Below are 24,915 nucleotides of genomic sequence, written 5' to 3' on the forward strand. Positions count from 1 at the left end.
TAATTAGACACTCTTACCGATGTCAGTAACCAACTAACATTTGTCACATTTTGTATCTACACCTCCCCCCTTATGCTAGATTATTTCAAAGCAAGTTCCAGAGGGCATATCATTTTACTCCTAAATATTTCAGTGTGCATCTCAGAGAAAGGGACATACTCTTTATAATGACAATGTTATTTTTTCACCTCACAAAATTAACAATAATTCCCTGATATAATCTAATACCCAATCTATATTTACATTTACCCACTGTCTCATAATGATATTTTACAGTTGATTTGTTTGAGTTAGGATTCAGACAAAGTCCACTCGTAGTCTTCTGATCATTTGTCTCTTAAGTTGAGTCTCTGTAGCTCTCTGCTTGAGTCCCCCCTTTCATTTTTTTTTTATTTCATGCATTTGACTTTTTAATACGGATTAGGTCTGTGAAATGAACCAACCACATTCTGTCTTTATCTGATTGTTTCCTCCTTGTATCATTTAATCTATAATTCTATCTTCTATATTTCCTGTAGGCTGGAAGTTCAACCTAGAAGCTTAATAGGATTCAGGTTCAGTTTTTGCTTTTGGCACAAATGCTTCATAGGGGATCCTGTGCACTTCATACTGTATCGTATTAGGAGGCACATTATATACACTTCTTTTTTAATTTTAGTGAAGCTAAAATTGATCACTAGGTCAAGTGGGTAGTTGGTTTTTCATCTATAAAATGAGTTAATACCTTACAGAAATATCCCGTGTTGTCTTGGTTAGAAAATACAAATTTGTATTTTTACTAAACTCTGAAAGGAATAGCCGGAATTTTTATTTCATTGTAAGAAATGTTGTCATTAAATTAAATATTAAATTTCTGTAACAGTCTGTGCTTTTATATTATATTTAGCTTTTAACTGAAGGAAATTTCAAGGAAGTGTTGCATGATTCTGATGTGCTGCTAGTTATTTTAGCTGTTTTCTGCTGCCAGATAACCTGATGAAGCCATGACTCTTCATCTGTATTTTAATAAAATGCCAGTACTCCGCACACTTCATTTTCTAGGCTTTCAGTTTCAGTGAAGTAATAGAGTTGAACTTTCTGCTTCTATGAAAATTTTTACTTCTATTATAAAGTTGAAACTTTTTTTTCTATGAAACAGATAAATGGTGAAAAGAGTGAAAAAAATGAGACCACAGAGAAAGGTAAGTGTATACAGAAATAGGGAGTCCTTGCAGGTTATTATTGAGATCTTCTTTTAATCTGAATAAGCTTCAGATTTTACATTGTCTTTGTATGTAAGCAAACAATGTTTGCATACATTTTGTATGTAAGCTTTATCATTTTTCTTAGTCTGTACAATTATATCAAGAACATGTTTATAATCTGCATATATCATGGGGAATATTTATGGTAATATGTAATTAAAAACATCAAAGCCGCAGTTTGTACTTTTCAGTGGTTTTTTTTTTTCAAGCTGTCATTTAGCATAATGGTTAGGAGCATGGACTCCCCAAAGTCAGACTGCCTGGATTTTGAATACTGTCTCCTCCTTTGGATTTCCATGTGATCTTGAGCATGTTATTTAACCTCTCTACCTTAACCCCCATCTGCAAAGTGAGGCTAATAGTAATACCTATTTTATAAACTTATTGTAAAGATTGAATAAGTTAATATATGTGAAACTCTTAGTGACTTTATATAAGTGAACTTTATAAAAGGATATGTGTATTAGCTATTATGACTTACGACTCTAGTTTGTAGACCTAATTATTTAAGTCTTCCCCCTTTCCCTCAAAAAAATCTAAACCAGTAATTTGGATGTTATCCATAGGTGGTATTAATACTCCAGTCACAAATATGTGACCTAAACAGCAAAACTCAGTTGCATAAGTTTTCCTCTCTCAGGAAAAGGTTCAACTTAAATGTATGTAACACTAAAATAAATTTTCTATTTAAAATGTTACTGTACAACAGGGTGCCTAGGTGGCCCAGTCAGTTGAGTCAGTTGAGCGTCTGACTCTTGATTTTGGCTTAGGTCATGATCTCAGGGTCATGAGATAAAGCTCTACATCGGGCCTCATGCTCAGCAGGGGACTCTGCTTGAGAGTCTCTCTCTCCCTCTCCCTCTGCCCCTCCCCTGCTCTAGAATAATAAATAAATCTTTAAAAAAATTAAATATTACCATACAGCAATTTAAAAAATAAACAGTAGGGGTGCCTGGGTGGCTCAGTCGGCTCAGGTCATGATCCCAGGGTCCTGGGATAGAGTCCCGCATCAGGTTCCCTGCTCCGCGGGAAGCCTGCTTCTCCCTCTCCTACTCTCCCTGCTTGTGTTCCCTCTCTCGCTGTGTCTCTCTCTGTCAAATAAATAAAAATAAAAATAAAAAAATAATATAGTAAGATAATCTTCCTAAAAGCTGTTATTAATTCATTCCAAGATTTGTTTTTATCTATGTTTTTTGTATGTCATCCTGCTTGGGTGTTACTTTTCTAAGTGGTTTGTTCCCAACTTTTTTAGACAATTTTGTTGTCAAAATGATCTTGATGGTTAGAGAGGGAAGTAGGATGGTTATTAGCAGGTGGGTATTTTAGCTTAGGAGATGCTGTGACTACTTTCTTCTCACATCGCACTGCCGAAATAGTTCTTTACATTTTAAGCTCCCTTGTAGTAGCTTTTTATTTTTTTAAATCTTTGTTTGCTTGTTTGTTTATTGATTTTTAAAGTTTTTATTGAAGTATAGTTGACCTTGTTGTGCTTTTTAATCTTCCATTGCAGGTGGTAGAAGCTGGAAGAGGAAGATAGCAACATAATAGATATTTATTTTGCAGTCAGATGCTCTACCACTGAGCTATACCCCCACGGCTAGATATTTATTTTGGCTAAATAGTAAAGGGCTAGAGAGTAAACATTAAGGCTTGGGGATGAGGGATACTGTCATTCTTGCTGTCTCAGCTAGAAAACAGCCATAGACAATATGTAAACACTTTTCTTCAGCTATGTTCCACTAAAAAGAGGTAGCCATAATTTGTCAACTCCTGATGCAGAACACAAATAACAAGCTTTTGGCTTATTACTGTAGGAATACTTGAAAATCTAAATGTTTTTCAAATAGCCCCCATAAGACCTCATCAGAGACTTTAAAAAGAATTTCGAACCTGTCAAGAATTTTTGAACCATAGATGTTTCTTCTGGTTGACATTTGTCAAATGATTTAATTATCAAAAAGAGAATAAGAATATTTTCATGAGATACATATATTAATTTCCTTTATTTTATTCCAGCAACAGAGCTAGCACCAGTGTAATTGTAACCTCAAGAGCAAGTTTTGGTGTCTTAAGCCTTCAGAAACAACACTAACTAGTTTCTTGATAAATGTCAAAAACACAAATTATATTTAATGTTAGTTTAAAAAGTAATAGTATGATGGGATAGCAGGTATACCTAGTACACTTTGCTCTTCTAGAAGAAGAAATGATTGTTCTCTGTTTACTGAACAGAACTAGTTATTTCTTATTGCTTATATTGCCTCTCTTGATTCCAAGGAACAATCACAGCAAAGGAGCTATACACAATGATGATGGATGAAAACATCAACTTGATTATAATGGATGCTCGAAGAATGCAGGATTATCAGGATTCCCATATTTCAAATTCTCTCAACGTTCCTGAAGAAGCCATCAGTCCAGGGTGAGTCATTGTGTATTTAGGTAAAATGGTTAACTGTGGATAGTAGTAAATGTTATTACTTAGCATCCAAGCTATGTATGATAAAGTAGGTTTTTCTCCTCCTGTTGCTCCTTAATGGCAAACTTTACCCTTTCTCTGAAGGGTGGTGTAAAGGACATTCTGGTTTGGCTATTTTCTCCTATTGGTGGCATGTGTAGTCTTATTAGAAAAGAAATGAAGCTGCCTTTGTGTGTCTTCTCTCCTGAGCTTTTTGTTGACTAGTTTCTACTATTATTTTCTGTTTGTGAGCTTGTGAAGCATATGCACCAAATTGACTAAAATTGTGAACAAATTGTTTTTTATTTTGAAATACCCCATGCTATTATATGTGGTAAAAGAGTACACAAACACTTTTTGGGGGGGGGGGGGCGAAGGCAGTATCGCCGAATGATTCAGTAAGCAGACTCTAAAGTCAGACTATATTCAGATCGTAACTGTCTCTTATCAGCTACACTAATTTTGGCCATTGACCTCACCTGTCTAAGCCCATGTTTCCATCTGTAAAATAGGGGTAGTAAAACTACTTATTTCAGAAGTCTTGAGATGTTTAAGTGAGAAATTTTATACACACACACTTAGCACGGTGGCTGGCACTAGTAAGGACTTACTAAAAAGTTTTTCTTTTTTGATTAGGCTTTAATCTATAAAATAATTTAAAGTTACTTGCATGGATATATCACATATTAAAAACTGTCATAATAGCAACAGAGCTAAAACTCCATATCCAGAGCTATTTTTACTGTTTTGAGTGTTATATAAATTATATAACCTCTCTGGGTCTTAGTTTATGGGATTGGATTAGCTAAAATCTGTGGCCCATTTTAAGGTCTAACTTAACATTGAAAAGATACACTTTTTAAATTAGGTAATAAAATTTGCATAGTTTTTGGCACATTGTTGATGCTTGACAAATGTTTGACTTGAAGAATAGGGTGCTTTGTAAATATGCTGTTTAAAAGTGAGACTGGAGTGCTTAGTCTAATCAAGTAAGTGTGAATATATCCCCAGGATTTGAAAAGACAAAATTGTAATTAATCTTTGGATGGTCTAATCTGTAGTAACAGAAAGCTGGTGGTTTTTGTTGAGCTTAAGTGTTTCCCAAAATATGAGAAATTTGACTACTGTGAAACTCATGATAAGTTTAGGTTGAAAATTAAAGAATGAACTGCATGCCAAGAAAATTATTCCCCTTTAATTTTTGTTTCAGTCTTTCAGAAGTAATATAAGAAGTCTCAGTTTGGTGTTAGCATTCCTTTTTAATATTTGCTAATCTCCTTTCTTAGAGAGCAGGCCTCAGAACTTTTCATAGGTAACAATATCTGCAGCTAGCTGTTGATGATTACTATATTCCTTCATTGTCTTTTTTAACATTTTAATATGGTATAGTATACAACCAAAAGTACTCCTATCCTAAGTATTTAGCCCAGTGAATTTTCAAAAACTGAACACACCCATTTAACTAACATCTGGACCAGAAATAGAATATTAGCATCACTCCAGAAGCCTTTCTTTTTTTTTAATTTATTTAAATTTTTTTTTTAAGATTTTGTTTATTTGACAGAGAGACACAGCGAGAGAGAGAACAAAAACAGGGTGAGTGGGAGAGGGAGAAGCAGGCTTCCCACAGAGCGGGGAGCCCGATGTGGGGCTCGATCCCGGGACCCTGGAATCATGACCTGAGCCAAAGGCAGACGCTTAACGATTGAGCCACCCAGGTGCCCCTGACAGACAGTGTTTTGCCCTGGGTACTGTCTCCACTCCTAACTTCTACTTCCCACTTTTAGCTGACTCTCTTCCTTGCCCCTCCAGAAGCCTTTCATATGCCCTCTGTTAGTCACTACCCATATCCCCACCCACCAAAGGGAACCACCAGCTTCTAACAGAACAGATGTATTTTTGTCTGTTTTTGTATTTTATATAGAAGGAAGTATACAATCTGTAGTCTTTTATGTCTGGCTTCTTAAACTCAACTTTGCGTTTGTGAGGGCGCCTGCGTGGCTCAGTTGGTTAAGCATCTGCCTTCGGCTCAGGTCATGATCCCAGGCTCCTGGGATCGAGTCCCGTGTTGGGCTCCCTGCTCAGCTGAGAGCCTGCTTCTCCCTCTCCTTCTGCCTGCCGCTCCCCCTGCTTGTACTCATTCTCTCTCTCTCTCTCTCTGTGTCAAATAAATAAATAAAATCTTAAAAAAAAACAAAAACAAAACTTTGTGTTTGTGAAAGTCATCTATATTATTGTGCATAGTTGTGGTTCATTTATCCTCATTGCTGTATGCTGACTTATTATTGTGTGAATACAATATAATTTCCTGATCTATTTTATTTTTATAATTGTCCTTTATATTAGATATGATGCTGTTTTTCCATGTATATAGGAATATACATTTTCCTGTTAAGTTTAACTAAAGGATCACTTTCAATTAAGTAATTAAATAAGTTAAAATATTAAATAATAGGCAAGTTAGAGCAAAATTGAAGCAGCTTGTAAAGGTGATACAAGAAAGACTGAAATTTAGGAAATACTGGTTGATACTATTATTTCCTAAAGTGTTTTTTATAGAATACTGATCTTGAATTTTTAGACAAAGAGTATTTAGGCAGATACATCCCTAGAGTCAGAAATAGTCCTTAAGAATATGACATTTCAGTATTTTTCATTCTTTGTTGACCGAACATCCTTCCGATCACTGTGTATCAGGTGAGAATATTATGAGACAATATTTTATATTTTTTCTCTTTTTCTTTATTTTCCTAGAAGATATAGTAGCCAGTATTATTATATAGGAACGAGGTTTTTTTTCTTTTAAGTAATCCAAACCATTTTGTCTTACTTGTGAATAAAAGTGCACCAGTCCTGCCTTGCCAGTATCATCACTTAAATATTAAAATGCTTGGGTGCTTTGCTAGGGATAATATGGAGTTCCTTACCTGGAGGAGCAAGTCTGTATTATTCTACTATATTATTCATTCAGTCATTCAGCAGATATGTACTGAGCATTAGTTTACTGTGGGCAGGATTGCTATGGTCTAAGTTCTGGGGCTTAACTATTGAACAAAAATTTTGCTTCACAGAACTTGTATTTAACAGGGAGGTGGGGTAGTGAAACAGACCGTAACACTTGAAATGTATGTCTGCTACTAGTAAGTGCTGTGGACATGGGTGTGTCAAGTGTGTACACTGGGATAGGTATTAAAATTTTAATCCAGGAAAGCTTCTCAGCAAAGTTATTACTGAGCAGATCTTGAGGGGATAAGGCAAATGAGTGATGCAGTTATCTGCGGGAAAAGGGTTCCAGACAGAAGGGCAGCAGGAGCAGAGGCCCTTAGGCAGGAGAATACTTTGATAACCAGGAACTACAAGGAAGCCAGTGGCTGGCAAGGAGTGGAGTAAGGGGGTAAGTAGTTAGTGATGAGGAGTTGATACAATAGGATTGGGGGAGAGGGCCCATGCTGCAGGCCCATTAAGACTTTAGGTACGAACTTTTAACTTTTATGTGAGCAAAAGAGGACATGAACAACATGCTTTAATATAGAGTTGATATTATTCACAGTTGATGATAAGAGGCAGCACCGCAAAGCAACTAAGAGCATGGACATGAACCAGATTGCCTGAGTTTGAATTTGAGTTGACTTAGCAGCTGTAACCTTGGGCAGGTTACTTAACATCTTTGTGCCTCAGTTTCTCCATTTATAAAATGGGGATAGTAATGTCTACTTCATAGGATTTGTAGCAAGGATTCAGTGAGATTGTATGAGAACAAAGCATTTAGAATAGTACCTGGCACATAGTAAATGCTCTGTGTGTTTGTTAAATAAACATTTTCATATTTGGCTATTAATTATATAGGTATACGAGAACTGAAGTATAAATGTTACTTAAGTGATCCCCCCCAGTTATTTACATGTGGCTGAGAGAGATGCTCAAATGAGCATCTTTCAGTTTTGGCCCCCTTTTTTGTGAAGGGTCAGAATTGAGTCTATGTCTTTTAGTTTCTAATGATTACTAAAATATATTCCAGTGTTATGCAGAGGTGAAGTTGTTAAACATTTTGGGATATTTAATATCCTGATAACACAGTTTGACCTTAGGAAGAAATGTTTCTTAAAGTTTGCTATGGTGTGATACAGACTAGAAGAAAACTCAGTGTCTTATATTAGTATATTAGGGCCTCTTGTCTACCTTTGCCCATTATTAACATTTCAGAGTCACTGCTAGTTGGATTGAAGCAAAACTCCCAGATGATTCTAAAGACACATGGAAGAAGAGGGGGAATGTGGAATATGTGGTACTTCTTGACTGGTTTAGTTCTACAAAAGATTTACAACTTGGAACAACTCTACGGAGTCTGAAAGATGCACTTTTCAAGGTTAGCAAGTTTCCTTGTTTATTGTAATTGTAAGCCTTATTTGGTTGTTAGAAAGGTATATTGACTAGCTGTTTATCTTAAGGATAAGAAGATCAATCAGCTTTGGTTGTAGATTTTTTTTTTTTTAATTCAGACCCAAAAGACTAGTTTTAAATCACCAACTAATAATAAACTGATCTATATAAAGTAGGATTAGAATTTCCAGGAACATAAATTGTCTGAAAAAAACATTATTTTTTGTTTTAAGAATTAGACTATGGAAAAAAAAAAAAGAATTAGACTATGAAAACATAAAAGCAAAGGAAGAAGTCCCTAAGAAGAAAAAGATGGGTTGACTTGATAAATAAAACTTTAAGTGTGAAAAAATACCATAAGGTTAGAATGTAGGAGACAAACAGGAAAATATTCGCAAAAAATGTGGTAGTACAGTTAGCCTTTGAACAAGGCAGGGGTTAGGGGTGCCAACACCCTGCCACAACTTTTGACTTCTCCCAAGTTTTACTACTAATAGCCTCCTGTTGGCCAGAAGCCTTACTGATAACATAGTCAATTAACACGTATTTTGTATATGTATTATGCATTGTATTCTTACAGTAAAGTAAGCTGGAGAAAAGAAAATGTTATTAAAATCATAAGGAAGAGAAACTACATTTATAGTACTGTACGTATATTTATTGTGCATATATTTATCTGCCCATATAGGCGGATGGGCAGTGTTGGGACAAGGTTGGTGGCAACAGTGGATCTGGCCCTGGGATGGCAATGTTCCACAGCCTGGTGGCTTCCGCTCAGCAGTGGCAGCTGCTGGGTAGGCCTGCAAGTAGCGACAGCACCCTGGAGCACAGTACAGCTGCCCTGTCTGCCTAGAGGTGTACCACCAGCCTAGGGCTATTGGCAGCTGCAGCCGCACATGTGTGTTCTGGCCTCCAGGAACCACTGTGGCGAGTGATCTGCCCCTGGCCAGGGAGGGTCCTAAACCCAAAGAAGACGAGGGCCGGGAGAGGGGAGTGTCAGGGATGCTGGGCTTCCTGGGCAGCACCGTGCTGCCCTCTGGGTGCATTCCTCCACTTCAGCCCAGCCTCCTGCCCACCAGCCTAGGGCTTTCAACCTAACCACTCTGTTGGCACACGGTAACCTATAGCCCTGTCCAGTTCGGGGCTGCTGGGGATTGCTGAGGGCTGCTGACAGCCTCGGGAGGTTTCCCCAGGTACTCAGTGGACAGCAGGCACTACCTCTGCACCAGTCACTTTCGATTTGTTTCCATGGAGACTAGAATGGGCAGTTGTAAATAAATGCCCGTGACTTTTGCTGTCAACCCAAAAGAAAAAAAAAAGTGTAAGTAGACTTGAGCAGTTCAAACCCATGTTGTTCAACAGTCAACTGTAGTTTAGGACAACTAAAATATGAAGAGCTTTTTGCAAATAAGAAAATTATTTAAGATAAAATAGTGTAATAAGTAGTGGACACAGACCTGAATAAGTGACAGAACATAAAAATGATCATCTTTACTGGTAGAAATGCAAATTGAAATAGTGAATGCTATTTTGTTGATTAAATTAACAAAGGTAAAAATAACACCCAGTTTAATTTGTTAAATTATTAAACTGATAGCACTGAATGCTGGTAAGATTAAACTTAATGTGCTGGTAGGAAGGTCAGTTGATATGGAACATTACTCTTCAGGAGGGCAATCTTAAAGCCTTAAAACAATTCATGCTTTAAAACAGGGAATCTAGAAATACACCCAAGTATAGATTGATATATGAAACTGTTAATAATCACCTAGTTTTGACCTACAAAAGTGACAGTTTCATAAAGGTAAAGGTTTCATAAGGTAAAGATGACGTAAATCAGTGTGGAAAAAATGCATTGAAATGAATGGTTTGGGGACAACTGGCTAGCCACTACGTAAAGAAGGGGGACCCCTACCTTACTTCTTAGATCACAGTATATTCCAAATGGGTCATTGACATAAATATATTGATTGAAACAGGAAATACTAGGAAAAACCATTTGTGGGTGTTTTTTATTAACTTGATCCTAAATCAAGACACTGTAAAGGAAGATCTATATATTTGACTGTGTTAAAAATCCCATAAGTAAAGTAAAAGTCAATCAGGAAAAATAATTGTAACATATATGACAAAGAGCTATTTTTCTTAATATTCAGAGTACCTTCACTATTTACTAAGAAAATAGCAAACTCTACTGAAAAATGGACAAGGGAGATTAGTTATGTCCTAGAATATCAGTGGTTAATTAATATACTAAAAGATGTGCAGCTTCACTGATAAAAGCTAATTAAAACATACCATTTTATGTCTACCAGTTTGGTAAAAATTATAAAGATTTATAATAGGCATTCTCATACAGTATTGGCAAATATATAAATTGGTATTGTCTTTTTGAAGGGCAATTTGGCAGCATCTACCAAACTTTCAATCCAGCAGTTCTAGTTCTAGTAAATTACCCTATAAAAATACATGGATATATATTTTTAAAGATCATTTAAAGATTAGGAATATATATCAAAAGCCTTAAAATGTTTATGTGCCTTGGCTCAGCAGCACCTCTTCTGGGGATTTTCCCTAATGGAGTTGATTGGGTGCGTGCATATATAAGGATCTTCAGTGTTTATCTCAGCATTGTTTATAATTAAATGGGGAAAATAACCATAGTGTATTCCAATGATTGATTCAGTTTGGGGGTGGTGTGTGTGTGTATAAAATAGAATATTATCTGGTCATTACAAATGGTGGTATAACTGTTAATAAAAGATGTTCATAAAAGAGAAAAGCAGCAGCGTAGAAGTTTCACTGTTTCGTAAAAATAAAATTTAAAAAATATACATCTGCATAGAAAACCCTAAAATGTTAAAGTGGTATCTTTGGGTGGTTAGGTATATGAACTTTTTTTCATAACTTTCTTCTAAGATCATGGATTACTTGTGTGGTTTTAAAAACCTGATCTATCCATTTTCTTTCATTCAATGCTGAATTTTGAATTCAGCTCTCATTTTTTATCATTTCAAAGATGAATCTTTAAGAGCAGTTTTAAAATTCCAACTCAGTTTTTTGTGTTTTTAACTGTGAAGAGACTGCCGCCATATTAAAAATACTATTTCCTTATTTTATAGTGGGAAAGTAAAACTGTCCTGCGCAATGAGCCTTTGGTTTTAGAAGGAGGCTATGAAAACTGGCTCCTTTGTTATCCTCAGTATACTACAAATGCTAAAGTCACTCCACCCCCACGAGGCAAGAATGAAGAGGTGTCTATCTCATGTATGTATGTGAAAATTTTTGTTTAAAATTGCTTTGGTAAAATAAACTTTAAATTACTTATGTTCTCAGGGTAATGTTCTTGGTTGTGTGTGTACTTGTCCTATTGGATAGCAGTTTGTTTTCAGGCATAAAAAATACAAGATGTTCACAGCCTGGAAGTTAATTCTTTAAGATTGTTGTGGTTGTCACCTCATTTACTGTACATTTAACTATTACGTATAACATGCATGAGATATGTAAATACTATTTATGGGGTTTGCTGTTCTTTGAAAAATATTATTCTTTTGGGGATTTTAGTGGATTTTACTTATCCTTCACTGGAAGAATCAGTTCCTTCTAAACCTACTGCCCAGATGCCACCTCCTTCTGTAGAAGTAAGTGAAAATATAGAACTGATAAATGATCAAGATGAGAGAATGGCACCACTGAACATATCAACTCCAGTTGAGCCAATTGCTGCTTCTAAATCTGATGTTTTACCCATTATTCAGCCAGTGCCTGTTATAAAGAATGTTCCACAGGTATGTTCTTGATTTCTTTTAACTGTATTGTTTCTCTTCTTTTAATATTATATTAAATGCATAGTATACAAATGAAGTTTTATATATAACCTTTTATATTTTGTAAAGAAAAATACCAGTGAAGAGAACTTACCTGTTTTGGTTCCTTTTGGCTATAAAAATGTTTCATTATAATTCAGTCCTGTTGCCACAGCAGTATTAGAATAGATAATTCAAAAGATTTCAAAGCCAGCTAGCAGCCCATTTACTACAGGTAGTACCAGTAAAAGACTGTATTACCACAGTAAATATGAACATTTTCAGGGTTTTCTTGTATATAATTTAACCCGTAGTATTTTCCCAAATAGTTTGGCTTAAAGATGATAGATATGTGATATCAATATTTTGCTTTCAAAATAATACTTTTGTTCCATTTCCTTAGAATTTGATATGTAAATAACATGCATGGTTTTTGTTATTGTTACTTTTGTTATTAGTGAAGTTTTATTGCCACACAGTATGATATTAGTTTCAGATGTACAACATAGTAATTAGACATTTATATACATTGGGAAATCATCACCATAAGTCTAGATACCATCTGTCATCAAAGTCATTAAGATATTATTTTGACTATATTTTCTATGCTATACTTTACATCCCTGTGACTTATTTCTTAATTCTAAGTTTGTACTTCTTAATCCCCTTACCTATTTCATCCAACCTCCTCAAACCCCTTCCCCCTGGGCAACCACCAGTTTGTTCTCTTTATTTATCAGTCTGTTTCAGTTTTGTTTTGTTTGTCTTGCTTTTTAGATTACACATACTAGTGAAATCATACAAGTATCTGTCTTTCTCTGACTTATTTCACTTAGCATAATACCCTTTAGGTCCACGCATGTACTGCAAGTGATAAGATTTTATTCTTTTTTATGGATGAGTACTGTATCACCATATATACACCACATGTTCTTTATCTATTCATCTCTTGATGAACGCAAGTTGTTTCCATATCTTAGCTTTGTAAATACTTTAATTAACATGGGGTGCATATATCTTTTTGAATTAATGTTTTCATTTTCTTCAGATGAATGGAATTATCAGAAGTGGAATTGCTAGACCATATGGTTCTGTTTTTCATTTTTTGAGGAATTTCCATACTGTTTTCTCTAGCAGCTGCATCAATTTACATTCCCACCAATGGTGTACCAGATTTCTTTTTCATCACATCCTCACCAACACTTGCTATTTCTGCTCTTTTTGATTTTACCCATTCTGACAGCTGTAAAGTGATACTTGGGAGCACCTGGATGGCTCAGTTGGTTGAGCCTCTGACTCTTGGTTTTGGCTCAGGTTGTGATCCTCAGGGTTGTGGGATCAAGCCCCCCCATCGGGCTCCACGCTCAGCATATACTCTACTTAAGTTTCTCTCTCCCTTCCCATCCTCCTACCATGTGCTTGCTTGCTCTCAAAAAAATAAATCTTTTTTTTTTTTAATGTGATACCTCATTGTGGTTTTAATTTGCATTTCCCTGATGATTAGTAATGTTGAGCATCTTTTCATGTGTCTCTTGGCTACTGTATGACTTCTTTGGAAAAATGTCTGTTTGGGTCCTCTGCCCATTAAATCAGATTGTTTGGGTTTTTTGGTGTTGAGTTGTATGAGTTCTTTATATATTTTGGATCTTAACCCATTATCAAATATGTCATTTGTAAATAAATACTACCCTTCAGTAGGATGCTTTGGGTAGCATTGATGTTTTAACAATATTAATTCTTCCACTCCACAAGCATGGTATATCTTTGTATTTCTCTCATCTTTAGTTTCTTTCATCAGTGTCTTAAAAGTTTTTAGAGTACAGGTTTTTTACCTCATGGTTAAATTTATTCATAAGTATTTTAATCTTTTGATTATTTCATTATTAGTGTGTAGAAACAGAACAAATTTTGTATATTGATTTTGTATCCTGCAACCTTACTGAATTCATTTATTAGTTCTAATAGGTTTTCTGGTGCAGTGTAGGGTTTTCTACATATAGTGTCTTGTGATCTATAAATAGTACCAGTTTCACTTCTTCCTTACCAATTTGGATGCCTCTCTTTCCTTTTCCTAACTGATTGTTGTGGCTAGGACTTCCAGTGCTATGTTGAACAAAAGTAGAAAGGTAGGCATCCTTCTTGTTCTTACCTTGAGGAAAATATTTCAGCATTTCACTATTGAGTGTGATGTTAGGTGTGGGTTTGTCATATATTTCCTTATTATATTGAGGTGTGTTTGCTATATACCCAGTTTGTTGAGTTTTTAGCATGAAAGGATGATTATTTTGTCAAATACTTCTGCATCTACTGAGATGCTCATATGGGTTTTATCCTTCATTTTGTTAATTTATTTGCAAATATTGAACCATCCTTGTATCCCTGGAATAAATCCCTCTTGATTGTGGTGCATGATCCTTTTAATGCATTATTGAATTCAGCTTGCTAATATTTTGTTGAAGATTCTTACATCTCAGTTCATCAGGGATGTTGGCCAGTAATGTACTTTTTTGTATTGTTTTTGTCTGCTGTTGGTATGAGGGTAATGCTGAACTTGTACAACAAATTTAGAAGTGTTCCTTCCTCTTTGATTTCTTGCAATAGTTTGAGAAGAATAGGTATTAACTCTTCTTTGGTAGAAGTCACATCTGTTCCTGGACTTTGGGTTGATGGGAGTTTGTGATTACTGATTCAATTTCATTGCTAGTACAGGTATACAACAGAGATATTGTGGGTTTCTTTCCAGGCCACCACAATAAAGCAGATACCATGATAAAGCAAGTCCAGTGAATTTTTTGGTTTTCTGGTGCATATAAAAGTTATCTTTACACTGTATTGTAGTCTATTAAGTGTACAGTAGCATTGTGACTAAAAACACAATGTTCATATCTTAATTGAAAATACTGCTAAAAGTGCTAACTGTCATTTGAGATTTCAGCAAGATGTAATCTTTTTGTTGGTGGAGGGTCTTGCCTGTGTTGATGGCTATTGATTGATAAAGGGTGGTTGCTAAAGTTTGGGGTAGCTGTGGCAATTTCTTAAAATAAGACAACAGTGAAGTTCTCTGTATCTGTTAACTCTTTCTTTCATGAATGATTCCTTTGTAGTATGCAGTACTATTTGATAGCATTTTCCCCATAATAAAACTTCTTTTGGGGTGTCTGGGTGGCTCAGTCATTAAGTGTCTGCCTTTGGCTCAGGTCATGATCCCAGGGTTCTAGGATCAAGCTCCTCATCGGGCTCCCTGCTTGGCGGAGACCCTGCTTCTCCCTCTCCCACTCCCCCTGCTTGTGTTCCTTCTCTCTCTGTGTGTCTCTCTGTCAAATAAATATTTAATAAAAATAAATAAAATTTCTTTCAAAATTGGAGTCCATCCTCTCAGACCCTGCCACTCCTTTATCAACTAAGTTTATGTTATAGTCTAAATCCTTTGTTGTCATTTCAACAGTCTTCACAGCTTCTTCCAGTAGATTCCATTTCAAGAAACCACATTCTTTACTCCTCCAAAAGAAGCAACTGTTCATCCGTGCAAGTTTTTTTGTGAGATAGCAGCAATTTAGTCATATCTTCAGGCTCTACTTGTAATTCTAGTTTTCTTGCTATTTCCACCACTTCAGTCTCGAACTCCTCAGAGTCATCCATGAGGCCTGGAATCAGTTTCTTCCAAAGTCCTGTTAATGTTGAAATTTTGACATCTTTCTAGGAATCACTAGTGTTCTTAACTTGATGTAGAATGGTGTATCCTTTCCAGGTTTTCAATTAACCTTGCCTCCATCCATTGTAGGAATCACTATCTAAGCAGTTCTATCCTCACAAAATGAATTTAAGTAATAAAACTTGGAAGTTATCATGACTTCTTGATCAGTGGGCTGCAGAATGGGTGTTGTGTTAACAGACATGAAAACAAAACAAAACAAAAAAAACAGGCACAAAAACATTGTTTTCAATCAGAACTCTTGGGTTACCAGGTACATTGTCAATGAGCAGGAATATTTTAAACGGAGTCTTTTTCCTGGAGGAGTAGGTCTCATTGTGTGCTTAAAATATTCAGTAAATCATGTTTTAAACAGATGTACTGTCATCCAGGCTTTGTTGTTCCATTGATAGAGCACAGGCAGAGTTAGATGTCGCATCTTTCTTAAGAGCCTTAGGATTTTTGGAATGGTCAGTGAGCATTGGCTTCAACTGAAAGTCACCAGCTGCATTGACCCCTAACAAGAGAGTAAGCCTGTCTTCTGAAGCCTTGAAGCCAGGTATTGACTTCTCCTCTCCAGCTAAGTCCTAGATGGCATCTTGTCCAATATAAGGCTGTTTCATCTATATTAATTATCTTAGCTAGAGCTTCTAGACAACTTGCTGCAGCTTTTACATCATTACCTGCTGCGTCACCTTGAACTTTTATGTTATGGATATAGCTACTTTCCTTAAATCTCATGACCCAACCTTTGCCAGCATCATTTTTTTTCTTTCCCCAGCTTCCTCGCCTCTCTCAGCCTTCATAGAGTTGAAGAAAGTTAGGGCCTTACTCTGGATTAGGCTTCGGTTTGTGGAAATGTTGTGGCTGATTTGGTCTTCTATCCAGTCCACTAAAACTTTCTCATATAAGTAGTAAGTCTGTTTCATTTTCTTATTATTTGTGTGTTCACTGGAATAACACTTTAAATTTTTTTCAAGAATTTCTTTTCATTTTCAGTTTGGCTGTTTGACATAAGGCCTAGCTTTTGGCCTAGCTCAGCTTTTGACATACCTTCCTCATTAAGCTTAATTGTTTCTGGCTTTTGATTTAAAGTGATAGATGTCAGGGCACTTGGGTGGCTCAGTCAGTTAAGCATCCAACTCTTGATTTTGGCTGAAGTCATGATCTCAGGGTTGTGAGATCAAGCCCCACATCGGGCTCCATGCTCAGGACAGAGTCTGCTTGAGATTCTCGCTCACCTCTCCCCCTGCCCCTCCCCCCCCAACACTGCCTCTCTAAAATTAAAAAAAAAAAAAAGTCTTTAAATAGGGATGCCTCGGTGGCTCAGTTGGTTAAGTGTCTGCCTTCGGCTCAGGTCATGATCCCAGGGTCCTGGGATCAAGCCCCACACCAGGCTCCCTGCTCAGTGGGAAGCGTGCTTCCCTCCCTCTGCCTGCCGCTTCCCCTGCTTGTACTCACGCTCTGTCAAATAAATAAATAAAATTTAAAAAAAAATAAAGTGATAGATGTGTGACTCTTCCTTTCACTTGAACATGTAAGAGGCCATTGCAATGTTATATTCATTGGCCTAATTTCAATATTGTATCTTGGGGAATAGAGAGGCCCAAGGAGAGGGAGAGAGACTGGGGAACAGCTGGTCTATGGAGCAGTCATAACGTATGCAACATTTATTAAATTATATGGGTATGGTTCATGGCACTGGAAAAAAATTAAAATAGTAACATCAAAGATCATTGATCACAAATCACTATGACATAAAGTAATAATAAAATGTTTGAAATATTGTGAGAATTACCAAAATGTGACACAGAGACATGAAGTGAGCAAATGCTGTTGGAGGAGTGGCACTAATAGACTTGCTTAAATCAGGGTTGCCAGAAACCTTTAGTTTTTAAAAAATATAATATCTGTGAAGTGCATAAAGCAAAGTGCAGTAAAACAAAGTATGCCTATAATTAAACTGTTAAGATTTTCTTTTCTTCTGATTGAGTCTTAGAAGATTGTATGTTTCAAAGAATTTATCCATTTCTCCTAGGATGTCCGATTTGTTGGCATATAATTTTTCATAATCTTCTATAATCTTTTGTATTTCTGTGGTGTCAATTGTTATTTCATTGATCTTTTACTATTTCATTTATTTCTGCTCTTTTTTATTTCCTTCTAGTTTGGGGCTTTGTTATTTTTCTAGTTTATTTAGGTATAAGGTTAGGTATTTTTATTTGAGATTTTTCTTGTTTCTTGAGGTAGGCCTATATCTCTGTAGACTTCTCTCTTAGAACTGTTTTTGCTGCATCCCAAAGATTTGGACCATTGTGCTTTCATGTTCATTTGTTTCCATGTATTTTTTAATTTCCTCTTTGATTTCTTGGTTGACCCATTTGTTGTTTAGTAGCTCTTTGTGTTTGTATTCTTTCCAGAGTTTTTCTTACAATTGATTTCTAGTTTCATACTGTTATGGTTGGAAAAGATGCTTGATACGATTTCAGTCTTCTTAAATGTATTGAGACTTGTTTTGTGGTCTAACATGTGATCTGTTCTGGAGAAGGTTTCATGTATACTTGAAAATAATGTATGCTCTGCTGTTTTGAGACAGAATATATTGTATATGTCTGTTAGATCAGTGTGGTCTAATGTGTCCTTCCAAGCTACTGTTTCCCTTGTTTATTTTCTGTCTGGATGATCTATCCATTGATGTAAATATGGTGTTAAAATCCCCTGCTATTATTGTAGTATGATCAGTTTCTTCCTTTCTGTTTGTTAATATTTGCTTTATGTATTTAGGTGCTCCTAAGATGGGTGCATAAATATTTAGAATTGTTATATCCTCTTAACTGGATTGATCCCTTTATCATCATAGGATGCCCCTTTTTGTCTCTTGTTACATACAGTCTTTGTTTTAAAGTCTATTTTGTCCAATAAAAATGTTGCTACCCCAGCTTTTTTTTTTTTTTTGCTTCCATTTCCATGGATTGTCTTTTTCCATCCCTTCACTTTTAGTCTGTATGTGTCTTTAAGTCTGAAGTTTCTTGTAAGCAGAATACTAGATGGGTCTTTTTTTTTTTATCCATTCTACCACCCTGTGTATTTTGATTATAGCACTTAGTCCATTTACATTCAAACTAATTACTGATGGGTATGTACTTACTACCATTTTGTTAATTTTTTTATTTTTTTTGTAGCTCTTTTCTGTTCCTTCTCTTGCTCTCTTCCCTTGTGATTTGATGACTTTCTCTAATGTTTTGTTTAGATTACTTTCTCTGTATTTTGTGTCTCTATTACAGGCTTTTGGGTTTTGGTACATATATAACACCTTACATATATATAGCAGTTTATTTTAAGTTGATGGTCACTTAACTTCAGGCACATTCTAAAACCACTACATTTTAACTCATCCCCTCCACATTTTATATTCCATTTTTTTTTAAGATTTATTTAAGAGCAAGAGTGTGCGCTCAAGTGGGGAAAGGGGCAGAGGGAAAGAATCTTCAAGCAGACTCCCCACTGAGCGTAAAGCCCGACACAGGGCTCAATCTCGCCACCCGTGAGATCACAACCTGAGCTGAAACCAAGAGTCAGACACTTAACTGACAAGGCACCCCTCCACATTTTATATTTCTGACATATTTTACATTTTTTATTTTTGTTTTTTATTATAAATATACTTGATTTTACTACTTTTGTCATAATCTCCATAGTAGCTTTAGAATTGGTTGATTCCCTACCTTTACTATGTTTACTTTTACCAGTGACATTTTTTCTTTTAAAATGTTACTTCTAGTTATGGCCTTTTCTTTTCCACTTAACAAGAGTTCCTTTAACCTTTCTTATAAGGCTCGTTTAGTGGTGGTGAACTCCTTTAACTTTTGTTTGTCTGGGAAACTATCTCTTATTTAATTCTGAGTGGTAACCTTGCCAGGTAGAATATCCTTGGTTATTGGCTTTTCCTTTCTACAATTTGAATATATCCTGACAATCCCTTCTGGCCTACAAAGTTTCTGCTGAAAAATCAGCTGAGAGCCTGATAGGGTTTCCTTTATAGGTAACTTTTTGCTTCCCTCTAGCTGCTTTAAAAATTCTCTTTATCTTTTTTTATAAAGATTTTATTTATTTGTATGAGAGCGAGAGAGAGCACAAGCAGGGAAGGGGCAGAGGGAGAAGTAGACTCCCTGCTGAACAGGGAGCCCGATGCAGGGCTTGATCCCAGGACCCTGAGATCATGACCTGAGCTGAAGGCAGATGCTCAATGGACTAAGCCACCCAAGTGCCCCAATTCTCTTATCTTTAACCTTTGACATGTTAATTATTATGTCTTAATGCATATCTCTTTGTTTTCATCTTGTTTTGGGTTCTGTGCTTTCTAGACCTGGATTGTCTGTTTTCTTCTCTAGGTTAGGAAAGTTTTCAGCTATATTTTTTCAAATAAGTTTTCTGCCCCTTTCCCTTCTCCTTCTGGTACCCCTGTAATGCAAATATTAGTACACTTGATATTGTCCTAGTCATCTCTTAAACTACCCTCTTTTGTTTAAGTTCTTTTTTCTTTTTGTTGTTCAGCTTGAGTGATTTCCACTACTCTGTTTTCCAGATCACTGATATGTTCTTCTGCATCTTTTAATCTGCTCTTGATTCCCTCAAGTGTATTTTTCATGTTAGTTACTTTTCTTCTTCAGCTCTGATTGGCTTTTTTATATTTTCTACCTCTTTGATGAAGTTTTTAGTGTATTCATCCATTCTTCCAAGTTCAGTGAATATCATTATGACCATTACGTTGAACTCTTTATCAGGTAGATTGCTTATCTCTGGTTCTTTTTCTGAGGTTTATCTTGTTTTGTTTTCAACATATACCTCTGTCTCCTCATTTTGCTTGACTCTGTTTCTCTCTGTGTTAGATAGGTCAGCTGCATCTCCCAGTCTTGAAGGAGTGGCCTTATGTAGAACGTGCCCTGTGGGGCCCAGATGTGCAATCTCCCCCTGGTCACCAGAACCAGGCATCCCATGCCCTTCTGATGTGGTTAGGTCGAGACTGCTGTAGGCATACTGGTGGGCAGGACTAGTTCCTGGTGCAGATGGCTGAGAGGCCCAATCACAACTGTTCAGGCATGCTGTTGGGTAGAACTGACAGCTTCCCCACCCCAGCAAGAGCTGCTTTGGGGCTGCTGTCTTGTGGCTGAGACACAGGTGCCTGCCAGGTGTGGCTGAGCAGGAACACTTTGGATGGGTACCTGCCAGAGTATGCACATTGGGCAGGGCTGATCCATAGGGGAGTACCTGGTGGGGTGAATGGTGATAGCAGGGTACATGAAGAGTGTCAGAAGTGTACCTACAAGCACTTCTGTTCCTGGAGAACATCCCTATAGATCCCTGCCCCTCCTGGACATACCTTTAAAATTAGTTAATAACTTTCCTTCACATATGGCCCAGGTGCTTTTCAAGCTGTTGCCTCTGTGTTGAGTCTGGGAACAAGTGAGTTTGTGGCCTAGCCCTTTAAAAGCAGAGTCTCAGGGTCCTGTAGCCCTCTTGCTATCCTGGAGATAAACCCCATTGATTTTCATATCCAAACATTATGGGGGCTCATCTTTCCTATACAGGTCCCTTGGTAGGGGTGCCTAACGTAGGACTTAAACCTCTTGCTCCTCAGGGGGTACCTCCACATTTGTAATTATTCCAGCCATTTGTATATTGCTGTATCAGGTGTGTGGATACTGACTAGACTGTGCCTCTGCCCCCCTACCTTTCTGAACGTGGCTTTTTATTTATATTTTTAGTTGTGGAAGAGCTGTTTTGCTAGTATTCAGATCATTCTCAGAGAGTTTTTCATATTTAGTTATAGTTTTGGTGTGTCTGTGAAAGGAGGTGAGTTCAAGATCTTCCTACTCCACCATCTTGATCCCCTCTCCGACAGGCATGTTTTAGCAATAATTATTTAAATGATTTTAAATAACCAATATGTTACAATAAAAATGCAGCTTTTTTCCTCTGCATTTTACTCAAAGGAAGGTAAACTCATTCTCCCCAATGAATTTTCCAATGAGATTTTTTATAGCATTCATTTTTAATTTTTTTTCAGATACAGTTCAACAGTATTTCACATTTGAAGTGGATGCCATATGATTTGTGCAACAGACTATGAATAGAAAACTTAAAGTCATTTTTTGTTATGAAATGAGATGGTTCATTTCTTCTTTTTTTTCAGCTCTAAATATTTCAGACTAAACAGTATTTGATTAGGCAACTTTTCTTAAAACATAAATTTAAGAAATTGAAAAAAGAGCTTATGTTATTGCACTTCCTTAAACTTAATCAACATGTTATTTGAACCGTAATCCTCTTGTTACTTTCTGTGATAGGTACAATTTGTCTAACATATTTTGAGGATTTTCTCTGTGAAAGACAACATGAAGGTTTACAAATATGACTAAGCTATGGATTCTCTCTGATGTTTAGAAGGAGAGACTTACACAAAGACAGCCAAAATATAAGGTAGAATGTCATAATCGCTCTAATAGTCACTGGAGCATGAGCATGGAGAGAAATTTTGACTGAGGGTATCAGAGAGGTCTTCACGGAAGAGGCAGTATTTTTTTCTGTGTGGTAAGAGTACAGTAGGATTTGAGGATTAAAGAGACAAGTAGATTTTGTGACTAAAGGAACAAAGCTTGCTCTGGGTCCAGTGAGTAGTTTTGACATGCTTGAACACTGTTCTCTACTGTCTGTCTAGGCAAGTGTGATAGTAGATAAGACCAGAAAGATGGGCAACAGTCATCAAGAGATACTTGGATCAAATTGGAGTTACCCTGTAGGCACAAGGAAACTTAAAGAATTATAAAGTTGAAAATAACATCATACTTTTGCTTTTAAAACTAGGGGGGAAATGGGTTGAGTTGTTAAAATGGAAACGGAAACATTTATTTTGGATCCTGGCCACCTTTTATTATCCTTATTCTCATAGTGGTTCTTCCTACTTCATTCTCAAATGTGGAAAAGACGAGGAGGGACTAGATTTTTAAAGTGAAGAGGCAAAAAGAGAAGTGAAGAGCAAAGGAATGATTTCTTCACTAAATTCTTCCTATGGTATTTTCTAGTTGCAGAATGTAAATACGTTTTCTAAGAACATCATGCAAGTTGTTACTGGCAGATATTCTTATAAGTTTTTATACTTGTTTCAGTAAATTATATACTCAAGAAATATGTTAGGGGTTGACGTTTTCTCGCCCCAGCCCTTCGCCAGAGGGGCCGCAGCATCATGACAGGCCCCGAAGCAAGGCAGCGAGTGGCTTCCTGCACCGCGGAAACGGGGTGGGGTGAGCACAGATGGAGGCGGATGAGGAGGCAGCCGCCCTCCCAGAGCAGCCGGAGCGTGAGCACGAGCCCGGGGCCCCCAGGGGCCCAGAGCGCACACAAGGTGCACCTGGCCATCCTCCCGGACTGCTAGGAGCCGCCGGAGGAGGTGCCGGCAGAAGCTAAAGAAGTACGGCAAGAATGTTGGGAAGGTCATCACCAAAGGAAGCCACTACGTGGTCATCAACCTGCAGGGCTACTCCACCCCATTCGGATTAGCCATCAGCGTGGTCTCGTTCCTCCGCTAATGGGAGCTGCGGGGGCAGACGCACAAAAATGGATGAAAGCTCTGCTCTGGGAGCTGTGCGAATCCCGGACCATTTCAGACCTAAACCCACAAAATCCTTGAAGAAAAACGATGTCTTTCTTCGTTGAATTGGATGGCTGTTATGAATGGCATATCCCTGCCCATCTACTGAGCCTTGCATGACTCTTATGAAATGAGATGGTTCCACAGGTGGCTCCGATGGACAGCCCGGCAGAGAATTAGGCCCACATTAGGTTTGGGATTATAGTGTGCTAACACGGAAGCCTTCACATTGAGGTGGCACAGATGCTTGACAGATAGGAGTACTCTGGGTAGGTAGCGGAGTGGTGATTACAAGGGGGAAGAGGGATTTTGACCTGGACTAAGATGATTTGTTATGTTCTGGAAAGGTTATCCTGACATGGCACTCACAGCCTTGGCTGCCTCGGTTCCGGGGGCAGCAAAGGAGCTGTTTGTCAGTCTCGTGTCCCAGCTCCTTCCTCCACCCCTTTGTCACCTGGAATTTAATTACGGGCTTGAGAAGGAAGGAAGGAAAATCTCTTTGAAGGTTGTGATACTCTGAAAACTGTTGATGACGTGTGTGACTATATAAAGCAGATAAAGCTTGTGATTCCCACCCCCCCAACCCCGCCACCCCCGTGACACGAATGTGCAGCTGGCAGTGAGGGAAGGAGGGAGTTCAGACGCAGGCTGGGTGGATTGAAGAGGTTGCCTGTTGCGCCCTGGCCAGCCCAGTCTGGCTTTGTGTTTGGAGCTGCACACCTCAGCTGCCAGGCACCGTCGCCTGCTGACAGCCGTTCAATGCCTCTACGCCAAGCCACCGAAGGCACTTTGTCTTGGGAGAGAGGGAGACGCTACGCTCTCAAAGAAAGTGTGTGATTTAGAGAAGGAGCCAGGAAGTAGGAGACAGGTGTGCTGGAAGTTGAAACAAGAAAGATGGTGGCTAGGAGGAGTGGAAGTATGGGAGCCAGTTCTGGTTTATCAGCCCTGGGAAACCTTAGGTGGGCTGGCTTTCAGCTCCAGGTAGGGACCAGGGATGCTGGGTGGCTAGGGGTGCTTTAAATCCCTCCAAAGCCCATGAGCTCTCACTGACTGCCTTTGTAGCATCCTTTCTTCTTTGGTGCTGCCAAGTTTGTCTGCATCTCACCTGGATTCGGAGATCAGCACCGCATGGGTCCTTGGCTGGACGCTCCACCAGGACGACCCAGAGACTGCCCTTAGACCATTGGCCATCAAGGTGAAAGAAAGAGGAGGCTCCTCTTACCTCTTAACATACCACTCCGCTAACCCCTGTGATAGGCCACCATTCCGACTGTTTCCAGAATATCCAGAAGTCCAAATAGTTGTTACTGATCCATCTATAGGGTGGGTAGCAGCACCTGCATGTTGCCCTAAGTTCCCCAGGCCTTGCAAAGGAGGCCTCAGTGCTCATGCCTCACCGGTCACGCCAACCAGGTGGCACCAGGATATGGAGAAGCTGGGTGGGGAAGACAGACAAATGGACAGAAAAAGGAACTGCTGTAGGAGAAACTTGAAGCTAGATATTCTGGAGGCTCATGTTGAAGATGAACTTGGATACAGTTCTGCATCATTAATATTTGTGAGGAAAAGAGAAAACAAAGGAAGGAAGGGGAAGAAAGATAGATGTTTGGGTCACTTCTAACAATTTTGTAGGGTTAGTATGCTATTAAATTGAGGTAATCAACATTTAACTCATTAATTCAGTAATT

The 24,915-nt window shown here is 37.7% G+C and overlaps 1 protein-coding gene across 2 annotated transcripts in view; it reads left to right on the plus strand.

Annotated features, from left to right (window-relative positions):
- Positions 1-24,915, plus strand: part of USP8 (ubiquitin specific peptidase 8) — a 73,074-nt gene that overhangs the window by 31,314 nt on the left and 16,845 nt on the right. For both annotated transcript variants that reach the window (XM_027570861.2, XM_027570860.2), the window contains exons 6-10: positions 1,139-1,181; positions 3,522-3,666; positions 7,906-8,068; positions 11,205-11,349; positions 11,647-11,870. In XM_027570861.2, the coding sequence (XP_027426662.2) occupies positions 1,139-1,181; positions 3,522-3,666; positions 7,906-8,068; positions 11,205-11,349; positions 11,647-11,870 (720 nt within the window). The remainder of the gene's footprint in view (positions 1-1,138; positions 1,182-3,521; positions 3,667-7,905; positions 8,069-11,204; positions 11,350-11,646; positions 11,871-24,915) is intronic.

This window comes from Zalophus californianus, chromosome 6 (genome assembly GCF_009762305.2).
Source record: "Zalophus californianus isolate mZalCal1 chromosome 6, mZalCal1.pri.v2, whole genome shotgun sequence".
NCBI classification, from domain to species: Eukaryota; Metazoa; Chordata; class Mammalia; order Carnivora; family Otariidae; genus Zalophus; species Zalophus californianus.